Below are 18,815 nucleotides of genomic sequence, written 5' to 3'. Positions count from 1 at the left end.
TTAATGGCATCGCAATACAATACCTGAAGAACTTTGAACTTTTCATAACCTACGTCTATCTAAATCCAATGCATAACATGCTATCCTAATTCAACAAAGCAGACCTCTTCAACTCCTTAATCTTCGGCGCCTCCTGTCCCTTCCCATACCCCAGCGTCGAAATCATACTCTCCCAAAATACCCTCTCTCCACCAACAGGCGCCGGCCCCTCAAGAGCAAGTGCAGGAGCGGCTCCATCCTCACCCTCCTCTCCCTCCCCTTCCTGCTTCGTCTCCTTTACACTAAAGACCTCCCCCGAACACTCCTGACAAAGCCCAATAACATCACTCATGGCCTTCTCAATCGCAGCAGCACGCTCCCTCATCCCCCGCCGAAGCAGGGAATCAACCAGATTCTCAACCTCGGATACAGTCCCCCCAACACGCTCAATGAGTCGTCGGACAGAATTAACGAGGTACTCCTCTTCATAAACAGTTCCCTTCTTACCGCGCGCGCGCTTCCGCTCTTCCTTCCGGCGATTCTTAGACGATTGCCGCGAAGACGTAGTTCTACCGGTCCCGGAAGACGGGGCGCCCGTGTACCGCGTGAACATCGATTTACCAGCTAGTGTCGAGGCATCCGTCGCAGCTAGCGAAACGTTATCGGGTATATCGATTCCACCACCAGCGGCATCAACCATTGCAGGGTCACCGCCAAAGTAAGCCAATGGATCCTGGATACGGCGGATGCGCAATTCCGCGATGCGGGGGACCTGCGCATTAAGTTGAGATCTGAAGTCCGCGAGGAGATCCGTCATTGAACCCATTGCGTCGGAGAGGGCAGTGTCCACTATCTCGGGGATGAGGGTAGTTTGGCGGTGCAGGGTTAGGAGGTGGATTGCGTCTGAGAAGCGGGAGCCGCGGGTGAGGAGGCGGGCTGCGGCGGGGATATCGTGCAGGTGGTCGACGTGGATCTGGGCGGCGGATGTGTAGTCTTTGTTTTCTTCTGCGAGGGTTCTTGCGAGGTCGAGGGCGTGGGAGGTTAGGTCTGTCTGGGAGAGGGGGACGAGCATTGCGGTGTAGAGGGATTCGCGCCAGAGGTGTGCGAGTTGGTAGCATTTGTAGGCGTCTGTGTAGAGGGAGAGGGATTCGTAGGCTGTTTCTTTGTTAGTTCTTTTGTACAACGGAGGGTTGTGTGGATGTAGTGGGGGGGGGGGCGTACCGATGCCTGCATCCTTGTACTTGGATTCCTCGAGGAGGTAGTCTGCGTAAAGGTGCGTGACGTTGCGGAGTTGTTCGGGCTGGTATTTGTAGATGTCGATGGCGTCCTTGTACAGCACGTGCTTGACGACGTATTCGCGGAGGTCATCGTGCTCACCCAGCCCGTGGAGATGGCGGAGGGCCTTTGTCCATCGTCCCAGATAGTTGTCGATCTCAAATTGTCGTCGGAGCTCTGGAAGTTGCTGAAGCTTTCTCAAGAAGGGAAGGTATTCTCGGGGGTCCTGGACTTTGTTAGATAATTCCGTCAAGGATGTGTGGCAGTCTCACCCTTTGAGCTTGTTGTGCTACGAGCAACGTGAGCTCAAGATCATAGAGACCAAGCGCAGTGTCGTAAAGTCGGTTGGCATCCGTCAGGAAGCACATGTGCTCGACTGCATCGTCTGCTTGTTCGGGGTCCTCACCTGTTGACTGGTCAGTGAACGTGTATAGGATAAGCATGGAAAGACAAACTTCTTAAGCGCGCTACAAGCTGGAGACCAGACTCAAGGTCTGGGGGCAGTTTGCAAACGTGTGCAGTAATGAGGTTATGCAAATTGGTGTCTGATCGCTTCTCCAGAGCAGCGAGGAACCCGTCGCAAATGCGGTTGACCTTGCTGGTTTTCTTTGTTGAAGCAAGAAGGCCGCTCTCTGGCGTCACTTCCACCTTGAGGGCCTTCAAGGTGTCCTTATAAAGCGTTTGCGAGACATCTTCCTCCCTGCATGCGGGTCAGCGAAATGTCCCTTTAAATAGTTCGGATGTGACATACTTCAAGCGAGAGAGGAACTCGTCAACGAAATCAACTCTCTTGACCTGGTCCACGAACAACGCGATGCTCTCCATAAATTGCTCAGGGGCGTAGTCATGGATGATGTTCATATCTACCATCTGGCTGCGGCAGGTGAGGAATGCACGGCGGTAGTCCTTCTTGTCAATGAAGTTTCGAATACCGGCAAGCACGAGTGCTCTCGGGTAAATTGTCTCGATGTTACCACGAGGAGCTTGCAGAACGACCATGAATGTGGAAGGCATCACAGTGACGAGTTTCGATCCACGTTCAATGGCTCTGCAGCGTTCGTCTGTCTCGGGGGTATCAGGAGGAACTTCCATGTCTATTGCAAGACGTTAGCTAGAGACAGGCTCAAGAGTGACTACTAGCTGCTGACCTTCAGCTCGGGCAAGATGCGCGAACTTGATGAGATGCAAAGAGGTGGTGAAGATGACATGGGAGGTGGTTACGAGGAACGACGTGCAATTCTTTGCGAGCTGCTTTTCGTTCGCATAGAGACCACCGTTCCGTGAAAGGGAAATCAACACATGCTTGCAAGAATCAGTAGCGCCTTAATACATTCACTGCGGAGACATACCTCGTCTTCAGATATTTGAACAGCCTTGGCCCAGTGGGTATCGACCGTAGGGCTCTGGGCCCACGGCACGACCTGGAAGTTCTCGGAAGAAGACATGACGATGTTCGAGTAAGCGACGGGCTGACCGGGTTGGGGAACGTGGGAGAACCACAAAGCTTCATGTCCGAGGCTTGCAAACATTGAGTCCAGCTGTTCGGAGTCTGCTGCTTCGTATACCACCTTGGTCTCGCGAGTCTCCAATGTTGTGCGCTCGATACAAGTGTCGTTAGGTCCTCTGCTCCGAAGAACATAGACCTCGTTGTCATTGATAAAGGTAATCTGACGAGGACGGCTATCCTTTTCCTCCGACAGCGGGTAGCTTGACTCGAGGATTGGGATAGGCACTGGTCGGGACTTCAGAGACCACAAGAAGACGGAGAATCGGTCGTTCATGAGAACGGCAATTCTCGTGCCTGTCTTGCTAAACGCTACATTAATGGCATTGGATTCAAGAGCCAGCTCGTTGTGCGCCATGGGTGGCGGAACACCAGACAGTCTCAAAGGAGTAAGCTTCAGATTTTCTGTAAAGGGTTAGTACTTGAATAATAGATTCAGTCGTCGCGGAAAGACTCACTTCCATCAAGAACAGCCACAGCTCCAACGTCATTGGGAGAAGTTGTCGAGCCGTGGAACACCTCGAACACATATTCGCCATCCAAGAGCGACTCTGTGAATCATCAGTATAAGACCTCTCATAATCTTATCGAGGTGTTACATACCAGAAGCTCCTGCAACAAACCGCAGAGCCCTCTCGTTATGCCATTGGAATGAGAATGCATTTTCGAAGCCCACAACAATAGGAATCTCCTGCTTCAGATACCAGTAATAGTTACCGGAAGTCCAGAACTGGATTCTGTCCTTGAACTGCACTGCGAGCACTGTCGAGTCGACATTCCAGCTCAATCGAATGTTTGATGCCCACGTAGCACGCTCTTCTTCGGTCAAACGCAGAGTAAATTCACCATGTCGAAGGCCATTCCTTTCGAAAAAGACCACATCGATCCGGTCTTCGAGCCTTTGGATACCCGCAATGAGATTGCCGTACGGTCTCCAGCTGAGGGCTCCCTCCAGACCATCGACCGGCTCACTGACACTATCCAATGTTCCCTCGCGGGAATAGACCCTAATGGCACGACGAACTCCTTCAACAATGCTGCTTACTGCAACATAAGCGCCATCTCCTCGCCAGCTGATAGTCGTTCTGTCATCGTCGAGACTGCTGAGCGTTCCCAGATCTACTTTCTCAGGGACAGTAGGGTCTCGCATAGCCTTGGCTCTTTTTCCCTGAAACTGGGTCTCGCGCTTTCCCCAGCCGACAGAAACATGCTGCGACGCCTTGAGGTCCTCAGGCGTAAAGTTGATCTCAGCCACATTCTCAAACTCCCTGGTCATGTACAGGAACGTGTTGGCTGCAGTCGTGAGAGCCAGCAGTTCCTCATCTGGCGACCATGCAGCAGCTGTAATTCCCACATCGACGGAACCCACAATTTCGATCTTGTCCTCGCCGGGGAGGGGTTCTTCACGGACGATAATGATATCGCCTCCCTCAAGCACAAGACAGGCCGTAAGCGTGTCCGCGAAGTAATGCAGAGAGATAACGCAATCGCATTCAAGCTGTGAGAGCGGACATGGTGCATCCCAAGAAGCGATTGTGTCGAAGAGTTCCGGGCTCACGGGATCAAAGAAGTAGGTATCATGGCGCTTTCTCCGCAGCTCGATGACCGCGCTTGTGAGCGTCGGTCCAAATGTGCAGATAACTGAGTCTGAAGCTGTATCCCATGCTGTTGCTGTAAGAGGAAGTCCATCCTGGAGCCGCACCTCAGCGAGGCGCACGTTTTTCAAGTTGCGCATCTTTGATGAGCCTTGTGGTGGTTACCCCACTGCCACCAACAATGTAGTCCTGCCCACAGAGAAATTTGGTCGGGCGAGAAAGGAAAAGGTAATTAAATGAGAGCTCTCTCAATTAGAGCAGAAGCTTCTATTAGCTTTACTTAGGCTGTGTTATGGTGGAATAGTAGATGTCTCGAATATCAAACAGTTGGACCCAAAGAATTTGATTTTCGCGACAAAAAATAATCAGCCAATGACTTCATTCATATACTAATGCTCTCTGAACAGCACCCTAAGCTATACCAAAAATCTACACTCCCACTACAATTTCCATACCAAATAAAAGTAGTCGGTTTCAAGGCTGAATGAATTCTCTAGATTTATACAGGATGCACAATTCCCAGCTCAATGCTTCTCCTCCATCGTACGGTATCAAGGGACGTGCGGAAGCGGATTTAGCGGGACTTGTAGGTTTGCCAGACTTAAAGAAGATAACAGGTCAGAAATCGTAACAAGACATTCTGGAGGGCAATTGAGGGCATACCGGCAATGAGGAAGGGAGCACCGAATCCGGTAGCTAGAGATACGGAGATACCGAGTTAGCGAACAACGACCTATCCATCGACACGACCAATTGACACTACTGACCCATGTAAGCCCAGTACTTGTACTTGAAGCTCTTGCGGAGAGGGTCGAAGGGAATGTTGGAGCGAGGACCCTCAGCGTAGTGGTAAGGGCTGCCGAGCTGGGTGCGGGTGGTGGAAAAGCCACGGCGGGCGACGGAGTTGGCAGCCATGCGGGCCCGGAGAGCGGTAGCAGCGTTCATCTTCAATAGAGTGAGTCCAATTTCTTCGGTATTTGATGTTGGAGGTAATGTACCTTGAATCAAGCGGAAGCGCGATGAGATGTTCGAGGCGGAGGAGCTGATCGTGCCATACGGGAGAACCAGGACGGGACCGGATGCACCAGCTGAGCTCACGTGATCCTTAGCTCTCATCTGGTGGAATGTTTTGCCGGGCGGTTTCTCCGGCGGTGAGTCGGCCGCGGGCACTTGCGGCGCTCTAACAATGAAATTTCTTGGTTGCTTTGATCGGTCGAAGACGAACAGCAGTTTTTCAACTAATCAAGCCGTTCGAGCTTTCTGCGTCCTGCGGCTGGTAATTTACCATCTGGCCGATCATGGATGAGCTTTTCGACGTCTTCGAGGACAAGCCCCAGGCGGCACAACTTTCAGAAGCCGCTCCCCGACGACCGAAGAAAGACAAGAGCAAGAAGCGACAGGTCAATGGCGATGTGAAAGAAAATGGCGGGGCACCCGCACCCGAGGAGACGAAAGTCGCTGCCGATGACGCCGGTAAGAATTATGGGGAAGAGAAGGTTGAAGGCTCAGACACCAACAACCAACCAGAGGCGAAGCGATTGCGACTAGAGGAGGAGCCGGAACCCGTCGTTGCGGATTTGTTCGAGACTGCGCAAGAGCGCGAGATCGCAGGTTCTGCAGGTCTTCAATCTGAGAAAGAGGCCGGACCAGTGGTGTTGTCGCATCAAGTCCGCCATCAAGTCGCTATTCCGCCAAAGTATCCATACGTCCCAATTTCGCAACACAAACCCCCGGAGGATCCCGCGAGAGTATGGCCATTCACACTCGATCCCTTCCAGCAGGTTGCTGTTTCGTCAATTCAAAGAGGAGAGAGTGTTCTGGTCTCGGCGCATACTAGTGCAGGAAAGACAGTGGTTGCGGAATATGCTATTGCCCAGAGTTTGAAGAACAACCAGAGAGTCATCTACACAAGTCCAATCAAGGCTTTGAGTAACCAGAAGTATCGAGAGTTTGCGGCCGACTTTGGTGATGTTGGTTTGATGACCGGAGATGTCACTATCAACCCCACAGCTACTTGCTTGGTCATGACGACAGAAATCTTGCGATCCATGTTGTATCGCGGCTCTGAGATCATGCGCGAAGTCGCGTGGGTTGTGTTTGATGAGATTCATTACATGCGCGATGCCAGTGAGTGAAGCAGCACCCGTAGTTTTCATATGTCACTAACTGTGGGATTAGCACGAGGTGTTGTCTGGGAAGAGACAATCATTCTTCTCCCTGATAAGGTCCGATACGTTTTCCTGTCTGCTACGATCCCCAATGCCATGCAGTTCGCCGAGTGGATCACAAAAATGCACAACCAGCCGTGTCACGTTGTATATACTGATTTCCGACCGACCCCGTTGCAACACTATTTCTTCCCTGCCGGCTCTGAGGGAATGCATTTAATCGTGGACGAAAAGGGGGTTTTTCGCGAGGAGAACTTCCAAAAGGCCATGGGCTCCATCGCAGACAAGAAGGGTGACGATCCAGCGGACGCGCTCGCCAAGCGGAAAGGGAAGGGCAAAGACAAGAAATTGAACAAGGGCGGAAACCAGGACAACAGTGATATTTGGAAGATTGTCAAGATGGTCATGCTCAAGAGCTTGAACCCTGTCATCGTCTTCAGTTTCAGCAAGCGCGAGTGCGAGTCCTACGCTTTGAAGTTGAAGAACTTGTCCTTTAACGATGACTCGGAGAAAGAGATGGTGTCCAAGGTTTTCAACAGTGCAATTGAAATGCTGTCAGAGGAAGATAGGAACCTGCCTCAGATCCAGAACATCCTTCCTCTCCTTCGCAGAGGTATCGGTGTTCACCACTCTGGACTTCTTCCTATCTTGAAGGAAACCATCGAGATTCTGTTCCAGGAAGGCCTCCTTAAGGTCCTATTCGCTACCGAGACATTTTCCATTGGTCTGAACATGCCTGCAAAGACCGTTGTCTTTACGAGCGTGCGAAAGTTTGATGGTTTCAGCCAACGCTGGGTCACTCCATCTGAATTCGTGCAGATGTCTGGTCGTGCCGGTCGTAGAGGTCTTGATGACCGTGGTATTGTTATCATGATGATAGGGGAGGAGATGGACCCTGCTGTGGCCAAGGAGATTGTCCGTGGTGAGCAGGATCGTCTGAATTCCGCTTTCCATCTTGGTTACAACATGATTCTTAACCTTATGCGTGTTGAGGGTATTTCACCCGAGTTTATGCTCGAGAGGTGCTTCTACCAGTTCCAGAACACTGCCGGCCTCGCAGGCCTCGAAAAGGGTATGTTCCATCCGTCGAATGGTTTTAGAATGACCTTGCTAACAAAAAGATAGAACTTGCTGAGTACGAAGAAACACGGGCCAATATGACCATTGCGGACGAAGGAACCATCCGTGAATACTACGACATCCGAACGCAAATCGACCAGTTCAGTGATGACGTTCGCGCAGTCATCAGTCATCCGACCTACTCCATTCCTTATCTCGTGCCCGGTCGGTTCGTCCACATCAAGTACAAGGACTATGACTTTGACTGGGGTGTTGTTGTCAATCACAAGAGACGCAAGTCTCAGAAAGGCCCTCAGGCGGTGTTCAGCGATCACGAGAGCTACGTCGTTGATGTCCTTCTCATGGTCGTTGATGGAGTCTCTGTTGGCACAAAGACTTTCGAAGACTTGCCACAAGGTGTCCGCCCGCCAAAGGAGGGTGAGAAATCCCAATGGGCTGTTGTTCCTCTTCTGCTCAACTGCATTCAATCCATCTCGCATGTGAGGATCCAACCTCCCAAGGACCTTCAAACTGCCGATGCGCGAGCAGGAGTGGGAAAGAAGGTGGGCGAAGTCAAGAAGCGGTTCCCCGACGGTATCGCTGTGCTTGACCCTATTGAGGATATGGGCATCAAGGACGATGAGTTCAAGAAGACACTAAGGGTAAGCAAGCTTCGCAAACAAGAGCGGGCCCAGATACTAATTTAACTCCAGAAAATCGAGGTTCTCGAGTCTCGCCTGCTCTCGAACCCACTGCACAACTCTCCGCGATTAGAAGAGTTATATGAACAGTATTCGGAGAAGGTAGACCTAGGCAACAAGATCAAAGCGACCAAGAAGAAGATCTCCGAAGGCATGGCGATCCAACAATTGGACGAATTGAAGTGCCGAAAGCGTGTACTCCGCCGTTTCGGTTTCATCAACGAGGCCGAAGTGGTTCAGCTGAAGGCAAGAGTCGCCTGTGAAATTAGCACTGGCGATGAGTTGATGCTCAGTGAACTTCTCTTCAACGGTTTCTTCAACAAGCTGACTCCTGAGCAAGCGGCGGCCGTTCTGAGTGTTTTCGTATTCGAAGAGAAGACAAAGGAAACGCCCGCACTGTCAAAGGAAGAGCTTGCAAGGCCCCTCAAGGAGATCCAAGCGCAAGCACGGATCGTCGCTAAAGTTGCGCAAGAATCCAAGCTCGCCGTCAGCGAGGAGGATTACGTGCAGAGCTTCCACTGGGAGCTAATGGAGGTGATCTACGAGTGGGCGAACGGAAAGTCATTCGCCGACATCTGGTAAGCATTTAACCCCAAGTATCTTGAGACAATGAGCGATCTCTGACAAATAATTCTTAGCGGTATGACCGATGTTTACGAAGGCAGTCTGATCCGCGTCTTCCGCCGGTTAGAAGAGTGTCTGCGACAAATGGCCCAAGCAGCTAAGGTCATGGGCAGCGAGGAGCTCGAGAGTAAATTCGAGACAGCGCTGACAAAGGTCCGCAGGGACATTGTGGCTGCCCAGTCTCTGTATCTCTAGAAAAGTATATTCGAATTGCCCAGGTCAGCTGCACGGCAGTCTTGGGTGTCTTGGTCGTTTGCATTTCCCTGGCGTCGGGCTAAGAAAGGTTTCAGCCGTTCATTGTTAGTGTATGTACATATGTAGTGTTATGATATCAGGATTGAACGGGAAGGTTGAAAAGAACAGCAAAGATTATAAAATTTAGATAATGTCAGTATTCAAGAAAATCTTATTGATATCTTCTGTCGGATTCAACCTTGAGGGCAAAGGCAGTCGTTGTAATGACGAGTTGCGTTCTGGGTGCGCGTTGCCTCCTGCAACCCGCACCTGAGCCTGACTCTTCCTCCCAGTCACTGGACCACTGGACATTCACTCTCTTTCTCTCTCCACCGCTTCTCTTTCTCTCTCCACCGCTTCTCTTTCTTCTCTCTTCTTTCCCCACCACTTCACTTCACTCTCTTTCCCTCTCTCTTCTTGATCTCAATCCTGACCTCTCTCTATTTCACCTGCATCTTCTGCTCCGTCCTTCCCTTGCTTGCATCTTTCCTGCTCGCCCTCTCCCTTTCTGCCACCCTCCTCGTGCTCCTAGCTGCCACTCCTACCTCCTCTCCGCCTTCGCTCCTATCTCCCGGCTACCAAGGTCCGACTCTCTTACTCTACCTTTCCCGGCCTACTGTTTGCGGCCATCATGAACAGCTTGGTGGCTACACCACCTGTGCCGCCTCACTTTTATGAGTATTCTCGCCACTCTCCGTCACGCCCAAGTATGCTTCCTACCTAGTTTTCAAGCTGCCTCTGGCTCTCCGACCAGCTGATATCTAACCAAACATTTCAGTGTCTACCCCAACTCACACCCCAACCAACAACCGCAAGCGGAAAGCCGATGATGACAACAATGAATTCGACAGCCGCATGTCAGCCTCTCCTACCAACTCTCCCGCCTTCACTCCCAGATCCCTACCACCGTCGTCCCGACAACTGAAGCGTGCCCGACCGAACGTTGGTGGAAGACCGCTTTCTCTGCCCCGGTTGCTAGAGACGCTCGATACTGATGCTCTTCGTGGTGTTCTTCGCACAATGTGCCAGCGTCACCCTAGTTTAGCTGATGAAGTCGTCCAAACGGCTCCCCGGCCAAGCGTTGCCTCTGCTCTTCAAGTCCTTCGAAATTACCAATCTGCTCTACAATCCTCCTTCCCATTGGGTGGCAACCCCGAATCCGACTACGCTTACAATCGAGTTCGCCAGCCTCTGGGCTATCTTCTCGAGGCTTTGGGCGACTTCACTCCACATTTCTTGCCTCCCAACGAAACCCAACCCTCGATATCTCTCAGCTATCTCGATGATGCTACGGAAATAATACACTCTCTGCCACGGTGGAGCTCACCTCAGAACAACGTAGAGCGGGACTCTGCATACGACGAAATTTGCAAGGCCTGGGTTCTGGTGATTAGAGAGGCCTCCAAGCGCGGTGGCGGAATTCAGTTGCAGTACGGCGGTTGGGATCAGAAGCTGGCAAAACACAATTTGAATTCCGGGGGTAGACTCCAGGCGGCTGTCAACGAGCTAGGTTCTAGCTTAGGTTGGATGCACGGTCCTGAATCCCAAGGTTTCGGAAGCCCAGGGAGCAATGAATTCGGTTCTATTCGAGAGCAACTTCTGTCTGGTACATATGGGCTCGGAACACCCGTCAAGGTTGGACCATGGTAATTGTTTTTGCTCGGTGTCCGAATCAACCTTTTGCATCCGCACTGCGGCTTTCGATCATCACGTCCTCTTGCATATCCTCGACCGTGCATGTCCACATACGATACGATCACGATACAAACTGCATGAACTAGAGAGTTAAGGGTTCATCTTGGCGTTAATTGTTTGCAACCATTCAAGCTACCATCTTCCTCCCTCCACACCAACCATTCCCACCCAATCATCCTTGTGTTATTTCTCAGGATCCCATCCTTTCCCTTTACTGTTATCTAGATGGCGGAGTCACTTAACTTATCATTGGCCTACTATTTCAGCTACGCATATTTCAGGGTCGGCACCATCAAATTTGTTGACATCATTCACCCATTCACTCTTTCATTTCCCCTTTCCTTGGTTTCCATTTTGTCTCTTCTATATGTCGATGCCCCTTCTTGTATACCCCCAATCAATCAATCAATCAATCATCTTCGCCAGTCAAATCCCAGCGAATTCGTGCTCAGCCTCATTATATTGCTGCCCTACCTATGCCTTGGAACCGGAATCCAGACCCACATCTCGGGCATATGTACCTTATCCATCCCTTCCCGTCTTTGTCTTGTGCCCATTGATTTGATGATCGACCGGTGCAATTTCCGGGTCGGAGATGAAATTTTGTCGAATTGAATCGCTCGATGTACTTCTACGTCGGAGTTCGAGTTCACAGCACAGTACAGCTGAAGTTGGCATGGTCTCCGCTGAATATCCAGCTAGTATAACCTTTAGGTATAATACGAATATATCGAAACACTCATAGTACTATCTTAACAGCCTTCATGCCGTATATCCTACCTATTCCCGTCGGTCTGATAAATATGATAAATGTATGGAGTTTGACGACATATCACCAAACACTCGAGTCCCTACCTACCTTACTATAATCGTAATTGAATACTTCTTCGCAAAACCGACTATGTTTTGCCCTTTTCTCGACTTGGAGAGCGTAAGTTTCGGGCACTGTAGATATGGATGTGCCATCTTCTTGTCATCATAGAATTATAGGGTCATGGAGAAAAGGGCCGAAAAAAGCTAGCTAGAGGTATTGAAGGAATGAAAGAAAAGATCAGCTGTAACCCACAAATTACTATGACGCCATTAAGCAGCTTATTAGGTTTGCATAGCGAAGCTTAGTATCATAAGCTATTGAGTAAAGAACGCCAGTACCCCGAACACCGTATGCCGAATCGAGTAGGGTAGAGAAAGGCAACTTTATCCTACCTATCGCAGCTCATTATGCAGGATTTATAGCTAGACACCTCGGGCTCAAACAAGGGCCTGCCTAATTGTACGCAAGAACCATCCCGCGTCTTCCCACCCGCCACGATCGCCAGCTCGTTCTGTGGCCGTGATCTCAGGATTCGAGTGTGAATCCGAGAGACTCTTGACCTCGTCGTCGACGTCCTTATCGGATGGACTTGTGATAAAAGGGCGGCTATTCTCAATCTTATTATCATTATCAGAGTCTTGATCTTGATCTTGATCTGAGCCGATTTCTGCGGCTGATGATCCAGTCGATGGTACCTGTGTAGTAGCCACGCCCTCGGAAATAGTTGAGAGGGGCCAGTCGTCAACACCAAAGAGAGTCCATTCGACCATGCGGTCAACCCAGCTTCCTAGGCCAAATCCCCTCTCGCGGGTTAGACGCTGCATCTCGCGCTCGTCGATCTCTTCGTAGTCTGAGTCTTCTTGTGAGTCCCAAGACGCATCAGGGACGGCCGAGTCGTAGTCGTCATCATCATGCTGCTGCTGGAGCGAATTGCGCATCTCGGCGCGAACTTGCTCGTCGATGAAATCTGGGAGGTGATTGAGCGACTGGGATGATCGAGATCGCTGTTCATTTGTAAATTGGGAGGGAGTCCTTGGGGCGGAGGCCGAACCGGGTGGTGTATGGAAGCTGCTCTTCTTCGATATTGGCGATGGAATGCTCATTTCTAGGCCGGTCATGGACAAGTCCGGTCGACTGTTCCTTCGGCTCGCTGCTCGAGACCGCGAAGCAGGCGTTGACCTGCCCGATGACCTTGGCCGCGACTTTATGCCCGAACGTAGAGACTGAGATACAGTATCAACTTCGTATTTTCCGTCGGAGACTAGACTCGTCGAGCTCTCCCGCTTGACTAGCCAGCTTTGGCCCTTTTCCTCACGAGCGGAGGTTGCGAGCGCGATACCTGCGCGGAGCATCCACTCCGGATCTCGAGCTTCAGAATGGTGATGACGGTGCGCTGCATGGCCATGCCATCTAGTTCTGTTACCACTGCTGGCACTAGTAAGGCCGCCAGGTGTATTCCTCGAATGATGATGAAGCGGCTGGTTGGCATTCTGATCCTGGAGACTCGAGTCGCTCAATCTGATAGTCGAGCTCTTGCTGCGGGTGTGATGGCGCGTGCGAGAGCCGCTTCGCGAGGGCGTACGCGATAAAACGCCCGGTGTCCCTGGGACAGAGAAGCTAGATAAGTAGGAGGTCCTGGTTGGGGTGTCCATCGCTTCATTGCGCGGGGAGAAGTAGTCTTGGTCATGGCCATGGCGGTCTGGATCATTTGCATTCTCATTCTCGTCGTCTATGGGGTAGTGTGGTGTCAATGGGGCGAGAGAAATGCGATTGAGAGATGGGTATGAGCGCCGCGACCGGGATCCCGGTTGTGCTTGGGATGGGGAGGACTGGTTTGGTTTTAGCGGGTGGAATGGGGATTGCGGAGGGGTCCACTTACAGCCATTGCTCTAGTTCCTGCGCTGGATATGATGCGATAGAAGTCCCTGGTATATCTTCTACAGAGGTTTGCAGAAGGTGCAAGTCTATGGAAAAGAAAGATGAGGTTGGATTGATAAAGAAGAAGTTGCAAGGTTGAGGTCTGGATCATCCCATCCCCGGAAGTGACGACTCCGCACGCATGTGAAAGCCAAACAGACTATCCCTCCAGGTTTGCTCCAGGATCTTCAGCAGTGCTCGGACCAGTTAACTACCATACGCTGAGCAGTAATATGCAAGAAATGTCACATCGAGATCTGTCCCTCGGTTATCGTGAAAGTTGGCAATGCAATAATGAGGTAGGTGGCTGCTGTATAAACTTAGGTAGATAGGACTTCCCTCGGTTACATACATCTCGATGCGGTTTAGTCTAAGATATTTATTTTTATAGATTGAGTGACGCTTTATATAGATTTTATGTACAGCTCAGAATTATTCAATCTTTCCCTTGTTGACAACAAATCCCTCCAAGGCAGAGATGGCAGCCCACAGCCGGTTCTCAGCCTCGGGGAAGACGAGCGATCGGTTGCTGTAGAAGACCTCGTCGCTGACCTCCTCAGGGTGTCGCGGAAGGCAGTGCATGAACTTCCAGCCCTCCTTAGCACCTCCTCGCTTAGCAAGATCAGCGGTGATCTGGAAGCCGGCGAACTCCCGCAGCCTCTTAATCTTCTCTTCCTCCTGGCCCATCGACACCCAGGTGTCTGTGACAAGAATGTCCGCATCCTTGACCGCCTCTTCAGGGACATTGGTCTGGGTGAGCTTGCCAGGTTTTGAGACACCCTCACCAGCGGACTTAATCAGCTCCAGCATGTTCGCAGGAATCTCGTAGCCCTTGGGAGTCGCCACAGCAATATCAATCCCCATCTTCGTAGCAGCAATGGCCATGTCGAACAAGACGTTGTTGGCGTCACCAACCCAAGCGATCTTCAGCCCCTCGAGACCCAGACTTGATGCGTGGTGAGCCTTGGGGGTGAATGCTTCATAGATGGTCTGGAAATCGGCAACGGCCTGGAGAGGGTGAAACGAGTCGCACAAGGCATTGATCACTGGAACGGAAGAATGCTTCGCCAGGTCGGCAACCTCAGCGTGTGCACCCACACGAGCAACAATGCAAGACACCATCGACGAGATGACCACGGAGGTATCGTACAGAGACTCATTGACTCCCAACTGGATATCATCCTTGCCCAAGAACATCGGATGACCTCCCATTTGCACCACGGCACTTTCTGTAGATACCCTAGTACGGGTACTTCGCTTGCTGAATATCATGGCCACGGTCTTCGCCCCTAGTGATCCGAGCAGGTTCTGAGGAATTGACCCCGACTTGATCGACTTCTTGTGTGCGGAGGCATTGCGGACGAGGGTAGCAAACTCGGTAGGAGTGAGGTCCGCAATGGAGAGGAAATGGCGGGGAGCGAAGGGGGAGGTGGCAGGCATGATGGATTGCGAGGAGTATCGTCGCACGGTCTGTCGGAAGGTCTGACTCTTCAGCGAGGCACGAATTGAAGCCATTGAGAAGTGTGGAAAGTACAAAAATTGGGAGAAAAGAGGTTGAACCGAATAAATAATTGACGGGGGAATGACTCAAGCAACTGTTCCGCTCTTTCAGTTCTCAACAGCTCGACCGTCATTGGAAGGCCTCGTTGGTCCATGTGGTTTAGCGTCAGTTCCGCCTGCCGATCCGCCGCTATCGCATCTCTGGCGCCGCTGCATCACTGGACTCGTCTCTCATCTACTCGTCTCCTGCCATCGTCTTACCATCTTCCATCATCATTATTGGCTGTCATTGTTGCTTGTGGCCATCTCTTTCCTTATCATTACTGTCTTTCTCTCTTATATGAGGTCCCAAACTTGACCATCTCCGGCTCTGTCCGCTATTTGATCAGCCTCCGCTATCTCTCCACACTGTCCCCCACTCCGCTCTTTAACCAGCCTAGCCAGCCATGACGGACGGGGAAAGTCGCCCTCTATTAGGCGACCACCACGACGAATCTTCTCATCATGGAGGACCATCATTGAGTCGCGAAAGTCGTTCATTTGAAATATCCTCAGAATCAACACCGCTCCTCCATCGCCGCAATGACGAACTATCAGCGTATGGCGGTATCGAGTCTCCGCGCGCGTCATCTCCGGCGTCAGTAACCGCTTCATCCGATGATTATCCGAAAAAGCCACGAAACAGAATCGGGTGGACGGTCGTCTGTGGACTGTTTGCGATCGGGGCTATCATCGTCATCTTGGTTCTAGCCTTTATCGTTCCCGCGTTGGCCAAGCAGTATGTGAAGGAAGCCGCCGTATTCAAGCCAACGAACCTATCGGTGGAGTCCGCTACAAGTGAAGGAGTGAAAACAAGGGTACAAGCTGATGTTGTCCTCGATGCGAATCGCGTGCGAAGCGGGCCGGTGAAGAATATTGGGCGGTTCGTGACTTGGATTGGGAGAGAGGTTGAAACTGGCGAGTCTCATGTCGACGTTTATCTGCCCGAGTACGGAAATACGCTGGTTGGTTCTGCGACTCTACCGCCGATTAAAATCAGCATCCGAAACGGTCATGTCAATCACCTTGATTTCGAAGCCGATCTCGTTGCGGGTAGAATCGAGGGACTACACTCCATCGCAGTTGATTGGCTAGAGGGGAGGTTGAACCGTCTATTGCTCCAAGGGAAGGCTATTCTACATCTCAAATCAGGTCTGCTGAGCCTGGGTGAGCAAAGCTTAGTCGAATCCATCACATACAGAGGTAGGTTCTTCTGAAACTGCACTCACGCTTTCAAGTGCTAACGGGGGTTCAGGAGACGACTTTCCTTCTCTACCTCATATTGATCTTACAGAATTCAACGTTCACGACGTAGACACACCTGATGATGAAGCTGCAATGGGAGTTGACGTTTCTGTCTCTGCTCTGACAGCGTCTCCGTTCTCATTGCGCATTCCGCCGCTCGGTTTCAAGGTGCTCGTCGACAACTGCTCGCCACATGACCCCTACATCTCCGTGGCAGATGTCGTGACTGATGAGGTTGCGGTGAACCCTGGCCAGGCTACTACAATCAACGTGTCTGGCGTTATTCGAAGCCTCTCTGATGAGCTCACCTCGAATTGTCCGGGAGAGAAGCGGTCACCACTCGATTCCCTTCTCACTAGCTACATCCATGGTACCCAAACCACCGTCTATGTTCGTGGAGCGGAGGTACCATCTTTGGGTGCTCCTAAGTGGATGACCGACATCCTCAAGACGGTGACCGTGCCACTGCCCTTCACAGGACATGCTCTGGATAATCTTGTGAAGAACTTTACCATGACCAATGTCCACTTCTCCCTGCCGAACCCACTGGCGGAACCGGGTTCCCCTGAATCTCAACCTACCGTATCTGCATTAGTCAAGGTCCTGATTGCCTTACCGGAACACTTGGACTTTGACCTAGACGTGCCACGAGTGCGAGCAAAGGCGGATGTCTTCTACCAGAAGAAGAAGCTGGGTGTTCTCAACTTGAAGGAGTGGCAGAACGCCAACTCGACCTTGGTCGAGGGTAGCGATAATTCCACTGCTTTACAAGTGGAATTTCCCATGGATAGGGCACCGCTTGAAGTAACCGACGATGATGTATTGACCGATCTGCTTTCGAGTCTGATCTTCGAAGGAAAGCCGGTCAAACTCACGGTATCAGCGAATGTTGACGCGGAGATATCTACCGGCCTTGGAGAGTTGACTGTTCGCGGCATTCCAGCCGACGGCAAAATAACTGTCAAGCGTATGTTTGATGGCTTTTGATGTGATCCCTGACTAACACTTTTTCAGCACCTTACGGAGGGTCTCTTTCTGGTGGTTTGAAGCCGCATCTAGAGTCTTTCGAGCTAGGAGCTACAACCGAGTCCTCACTTCAGGTGAAGACAAAGATCAACTTTACAAACCCTACGCCATATTCAGCAATTGTGCCATTAGTCGACTTACTCATGGTCTACAACGCAACCAGGGTTGCTCATGTAACAGCCAGAGACGTCAATGTTGTCCCAGGTGCCAATACTGGTGTAAACGTGGACCTGCAATGGAGTCCACTTGATCTGAGCGGACAGCTAGGTGTTCTTGCTGGTCAAGAGCTACTTTCACAATTTGTGTCAGGTGGGTAGATTACGTTTATGACCCTGGTCAAGCTCTTTCTGACTAAACATCTCAGGCTTCAATACTACCGTGACGATGACAACCCACGAAGGGTCTATTCCCGCTTTGCCTAAACTCGGCCAAGCCCTATCAAGATTGGGACTCGAAGTACAGGTCCCCAAATTGACACCTGGTGGTAATCCAGACCAACCTGGCGATGATAATGGTCACAAGGGCTTTATACGGGATGCTACGGTACTGCCTTCCTTTTTGGATACCGTCTCTCACGCTGCACATATGCTATGATAAACGCACTTGTATATATTGTACCCTCGCCACGTGTATACAGTATAGATTCATTTTCGGCGCAAGACTACTACAGGACCACTAGAACTGACCCCTCGCGCTCTAGCTGCACCTCCTCTCCTCAACAGCCTCGTTCGCTCTTTTCTCGCCGCTGAACCACACAACCATAGACGTCACATCCATAGAAGCAACAGCATTTTACCAACACGACCATGAGGTCGGCAAGATCAATTACTTCGAATCTTTCCCCATCCCGCCGGGACTTTCCAACTCCCCGCGGTTGCCTGTCGAATTAAACCTCAGCGGCATCGGCTACGACGCGCTCAGACGGGCTGTCGGTGGGACACTTGACCTCGATACGGTAGCGAAGGTCGGTGTGCTCATTGGGAATTATTCTGAGGTTGTGAGGTATCGGGGCAGTGGCATTAAGGCGAGGGTCTCGTTGTGATTTAATGTGGTTTAGATCGGGTTGAGATTGGCGTTTGAAGAGGAAGATAAGACTGGCGTTTGGGGCGTTTGGGGCGTTTGTGGGAGAACTTACTACTTACCTACTACTTACTTTGCATTGAAGAATGAGACTAGTTTGACTTGGACAAAGGTTAAAGGGTTAAATCTCTGGTATTTTGTAAGGCTCCGCTGTCCGCAACCAACTCGACCAGTGGAGAGATATATATCTAGACACGCATGACTCACAATAAAAACCCAGATTCAAAGTGCCTACCCATCTCTACCCAACAAAATACAATTTCTAGAACTTCGAACGCAACTGATTAAGTTGACGAAATAGCACCATAATGCACGGTGTTACAGTAATTACAAAAAAAACCAAAAAAAAAAACTAATCGT

The 18,815-nt window shown here is 51.0% G+C and overlaps 6 protein-coding genes across 6 annotated transcripts; 3 read left to right on the top strand and 3 right to left on the bottom strand.

The window, feature by feature from the left end:
- Position 1: 1 nt before the first annotated feature.
- On the bottom strand, positions 2-4,695 carry BDV14DRAFT_72086 (Elongator subunit IKI3). Its single transcript, XM_073777372.1, has 9 exons — positions 3,362-4,695; positions 3,217-3,309; positions 2,604-3,163; positions 2,403-2,556; positions 2,006-2,348; positions 1,710-1,954; positions 1,527-1,660; positions 1,201-1,480; positions 2-1,134 (listed from the first exon to the last, which is right to left on the bottom strand). The coding sequence occupies exons 1-9, from the start codon at positions 4,491-4,493 to the stop codon at positions 86-88; spliced, it is 3,990 nt and encodes a 1,329-aa protein (XP_073627734.1). The 5' UTR covers positions 4,494-4,695; the 3' UTR covers positions 2-85.
- Positions 4,696-5,568: 873 nt separating this feature from the next.
- Positions 5,569-9,439, top strand: BDV14DRAFT_174207 (ATP-dependent RNA helicase MTR4). The gene is made up of 5 exons (XM_073768861.1): positions 5,569-6,480; positions 6,532-7,593; positions 7,647-8,242; positions 8,294-8,859; positions 8,920-9,439. The coding sequence occupies exons 1-5, from the start codon at positions 5,652-5,654 to the stop codon at positions 9,098-9,100; spliced, it is 3,234 nt and encodes a 1,077-aa protein (XP_073627733.1). The 5' UTR covers positions 5,569-5,651; the 3' UTR covers positions 9,101-9,439.
- Positions 9,440-9,479: 40 nt separating this feature from the next.
- Positions 9,480-10,924, top strand: BDV14DRAFT_72080 (cut8/STS1 family protein). The gene is made up of 2 exons (XM_073777371.1): positions 9,480-9,846; positions 9,918-10,924. Exons 1-2 carry the CDS (start codon positions 9,771-9,773, stop codon positions 10,787-10,789), a joined length of 948 nt encoding a protein of 315 aa, XP_073627732.1. The 5' UTR covers positions 9,480-9,770; the 3' UTR covers positions 10,790-10,924.
- A 759-nt stretch (positions 10,925-11,683) lies between these two features.
- BDV14DRAFT_174203 (DUF3984 domain-containing protein) lies at positions 11,684-13,631 on the bottom strand. Its single transcript, XM_073768860.1, has 3 exons — positions 13,528-13,631; positions 12,344-13,477; positions 11,684-12,265 (listed from the first exon to the last, which is right to left on the bottom strand). The coding sequence occupies exons 1-3, from the start codon at positions 13,531-13,533 to the stop codon at positions 12,086-12,088; spliced, it is 1,320 nt and encodes a 439-aa protein (XP_073627731.1). The 5' UTR covers positions 13,534-13,631; the 3' UTR covers positions 11,684-12,085.
- Positions 13,632-13,935: 304 nt separating this feature from the next.
- Positions 13,936-15,211, bottom strand: argB (ornithine carbamoyltransferase). Its single transcript, XM_073768859.1, has one exon. The coding sequence runs from the start codon at positions 15,078-15,080 to the stop codon at positions 13,998-14,000; it is 1,083 nt and encodes a 360-aa protein (XP_073627730.1). The 5' UTR covers positions 15,081-15,211; the 3' UTR covers positions 13,936-13,997.
- An 85-nt stretch (positions 15,212-15,296) lies between these two features.
- On the top strand, positions 15,297-18,572 carry BDV14DRAFT_72062 (uncharacterized protein). The gene is made up of 5 exons (XM_073777370.1): positions 15,297-16,307; positions 16,360-17,316; positions 17,364-17,684; positions 17,740-17,918; positions 18,076-18,572. The coding sequence occupies exons 1-5, from the start codon at positions 15,512-15,514 to the stop codon at positions 18,415-18,417; spliced, it is 2,595 nt and encodes an 864-aa protein (XP_073627729.1). The 5' UTR covers positions 15,297-15,511; the 3' UTR covers positions 18,418-18,572.
- The last annotated feature ends 243 nt before the right edge of the window (positions 18,573-18,815 follow it).

Source organism: Aspergillus stella-maris, assembly GCF_047715825.1.
Source record: "Aspergillus stella-maris strain CBS 113639 unplaced genomic scaffold BDV14scaffold_30, whole genome shotgun sequence".
NCBI lineage: Eukaryota > Fungi > Ascomycota > Eurotiomycetes > Eurotiales > Aspergillaceae > Aspergillus > Aspergillus stella-maris.
This window is presented reverse-complemented; position numbering and strand designations above follow the sequence as displayed.

Excerpts from the sequence above, each read along its gene's own strand:
- BDV14DRAFT_72086 (XM_073777372.1), bottom strand. The coding sequence starts at position 4,493 with ATGCGCAACTTGAAAAACGTGCGCCTCGCTGAGGTGCGGCTCCAGGAT. Across the intron at positions 2,557-2,603 it reads TTCAAATATCTGAAGACGAG|CATGTGTTGATTTCCCTTTC; the intron begins GTATGTCTCCGC and ends GATTCTTGCAAG. Across the intron at positions 2,349-2,402 it reads GCATCTTGCCCGAGCTGAAG|ACATGGAAGTTCCTCCTGAT; the intron begins GTCAGCAGCTAG and ends GTCTTGCAATAG.
- BDV14DRAFT_174207 (XM_073768861.1), top strand. The coding sequence starts at position 5,652 with ATGGATGAGCTTTTCGACGTCTTCGAGGACAAGCCCCAGGCGGCACAA. Across the intron at positions 7,594-7,646 it reads CCTCGCAGGCCTCGAAAAGG|AACTTGCTGAGTACGAAGAA; the intron begins GTATGTTCCATC and ends ACAAAAAGATAG. Across the intron at positions 8,860-8,919 it reads AAGTCATTCGCCGACATCTG|CGGTATGACCGATGTTTACG; the intron begins GTAAGCATTTAA and ends AATAATTCTTAG.
- BDV14DRAFT_72080 (XM_073777371.1), top strand. The coding sequence starts at position 9,771 with ATGAACAGCTTGGTGGCTACACCACCTGTGCCGCCTCACTTTTATGAG. Across the intron at positions 9,847-9,917 it reads CCACTCTCCGTCACGCCCAA|TGTCTACCCCAACTCACACC; the intron begins GTATGCTTCCTA and ends CAAACATTTCAG.
- BDV14DRAFT_174203 (XM_073768860.1), bottom strand. Across the intron at positions 12,266-12,343 it reads AGGGCGTGGCTACTACACAG|ATTGAGAATAGCCGCCCTTT; the intron begins GTACCATCGACT and ends AATGATAATAAG.
- argB (XM_073768859.1), bottom strand. The coding sequence starts at position 15,080 with ATGGCTTCAATTCGTGCCTCGCTGAAGAGTCAGACCTTCCGACAGACC.
- BDV14DRAFT_72062 (XM_073777370.1), top strand. The coding sequence starts at position 15,512 with ATGACGGACGGGGAAAGTCGCCCTCTATTAGGCGACCACCACGACGAA. Across the intron at positions 16,308-16,359 it reads CGAATCCATCACATACAGAG|GAGACGACTTTCCTTCTCTA; the intron begins GTAGGTTCTTCT and ends ACGGGGGTTCAG. Across the intron at positions 17,919-18,075 it reads GCTTTATACGGGATGCTACG|CTGCACCTCCTCTCCTCAAC; the intron begins GTACTGCCTTCC and ends CTCGCGCTCTAG.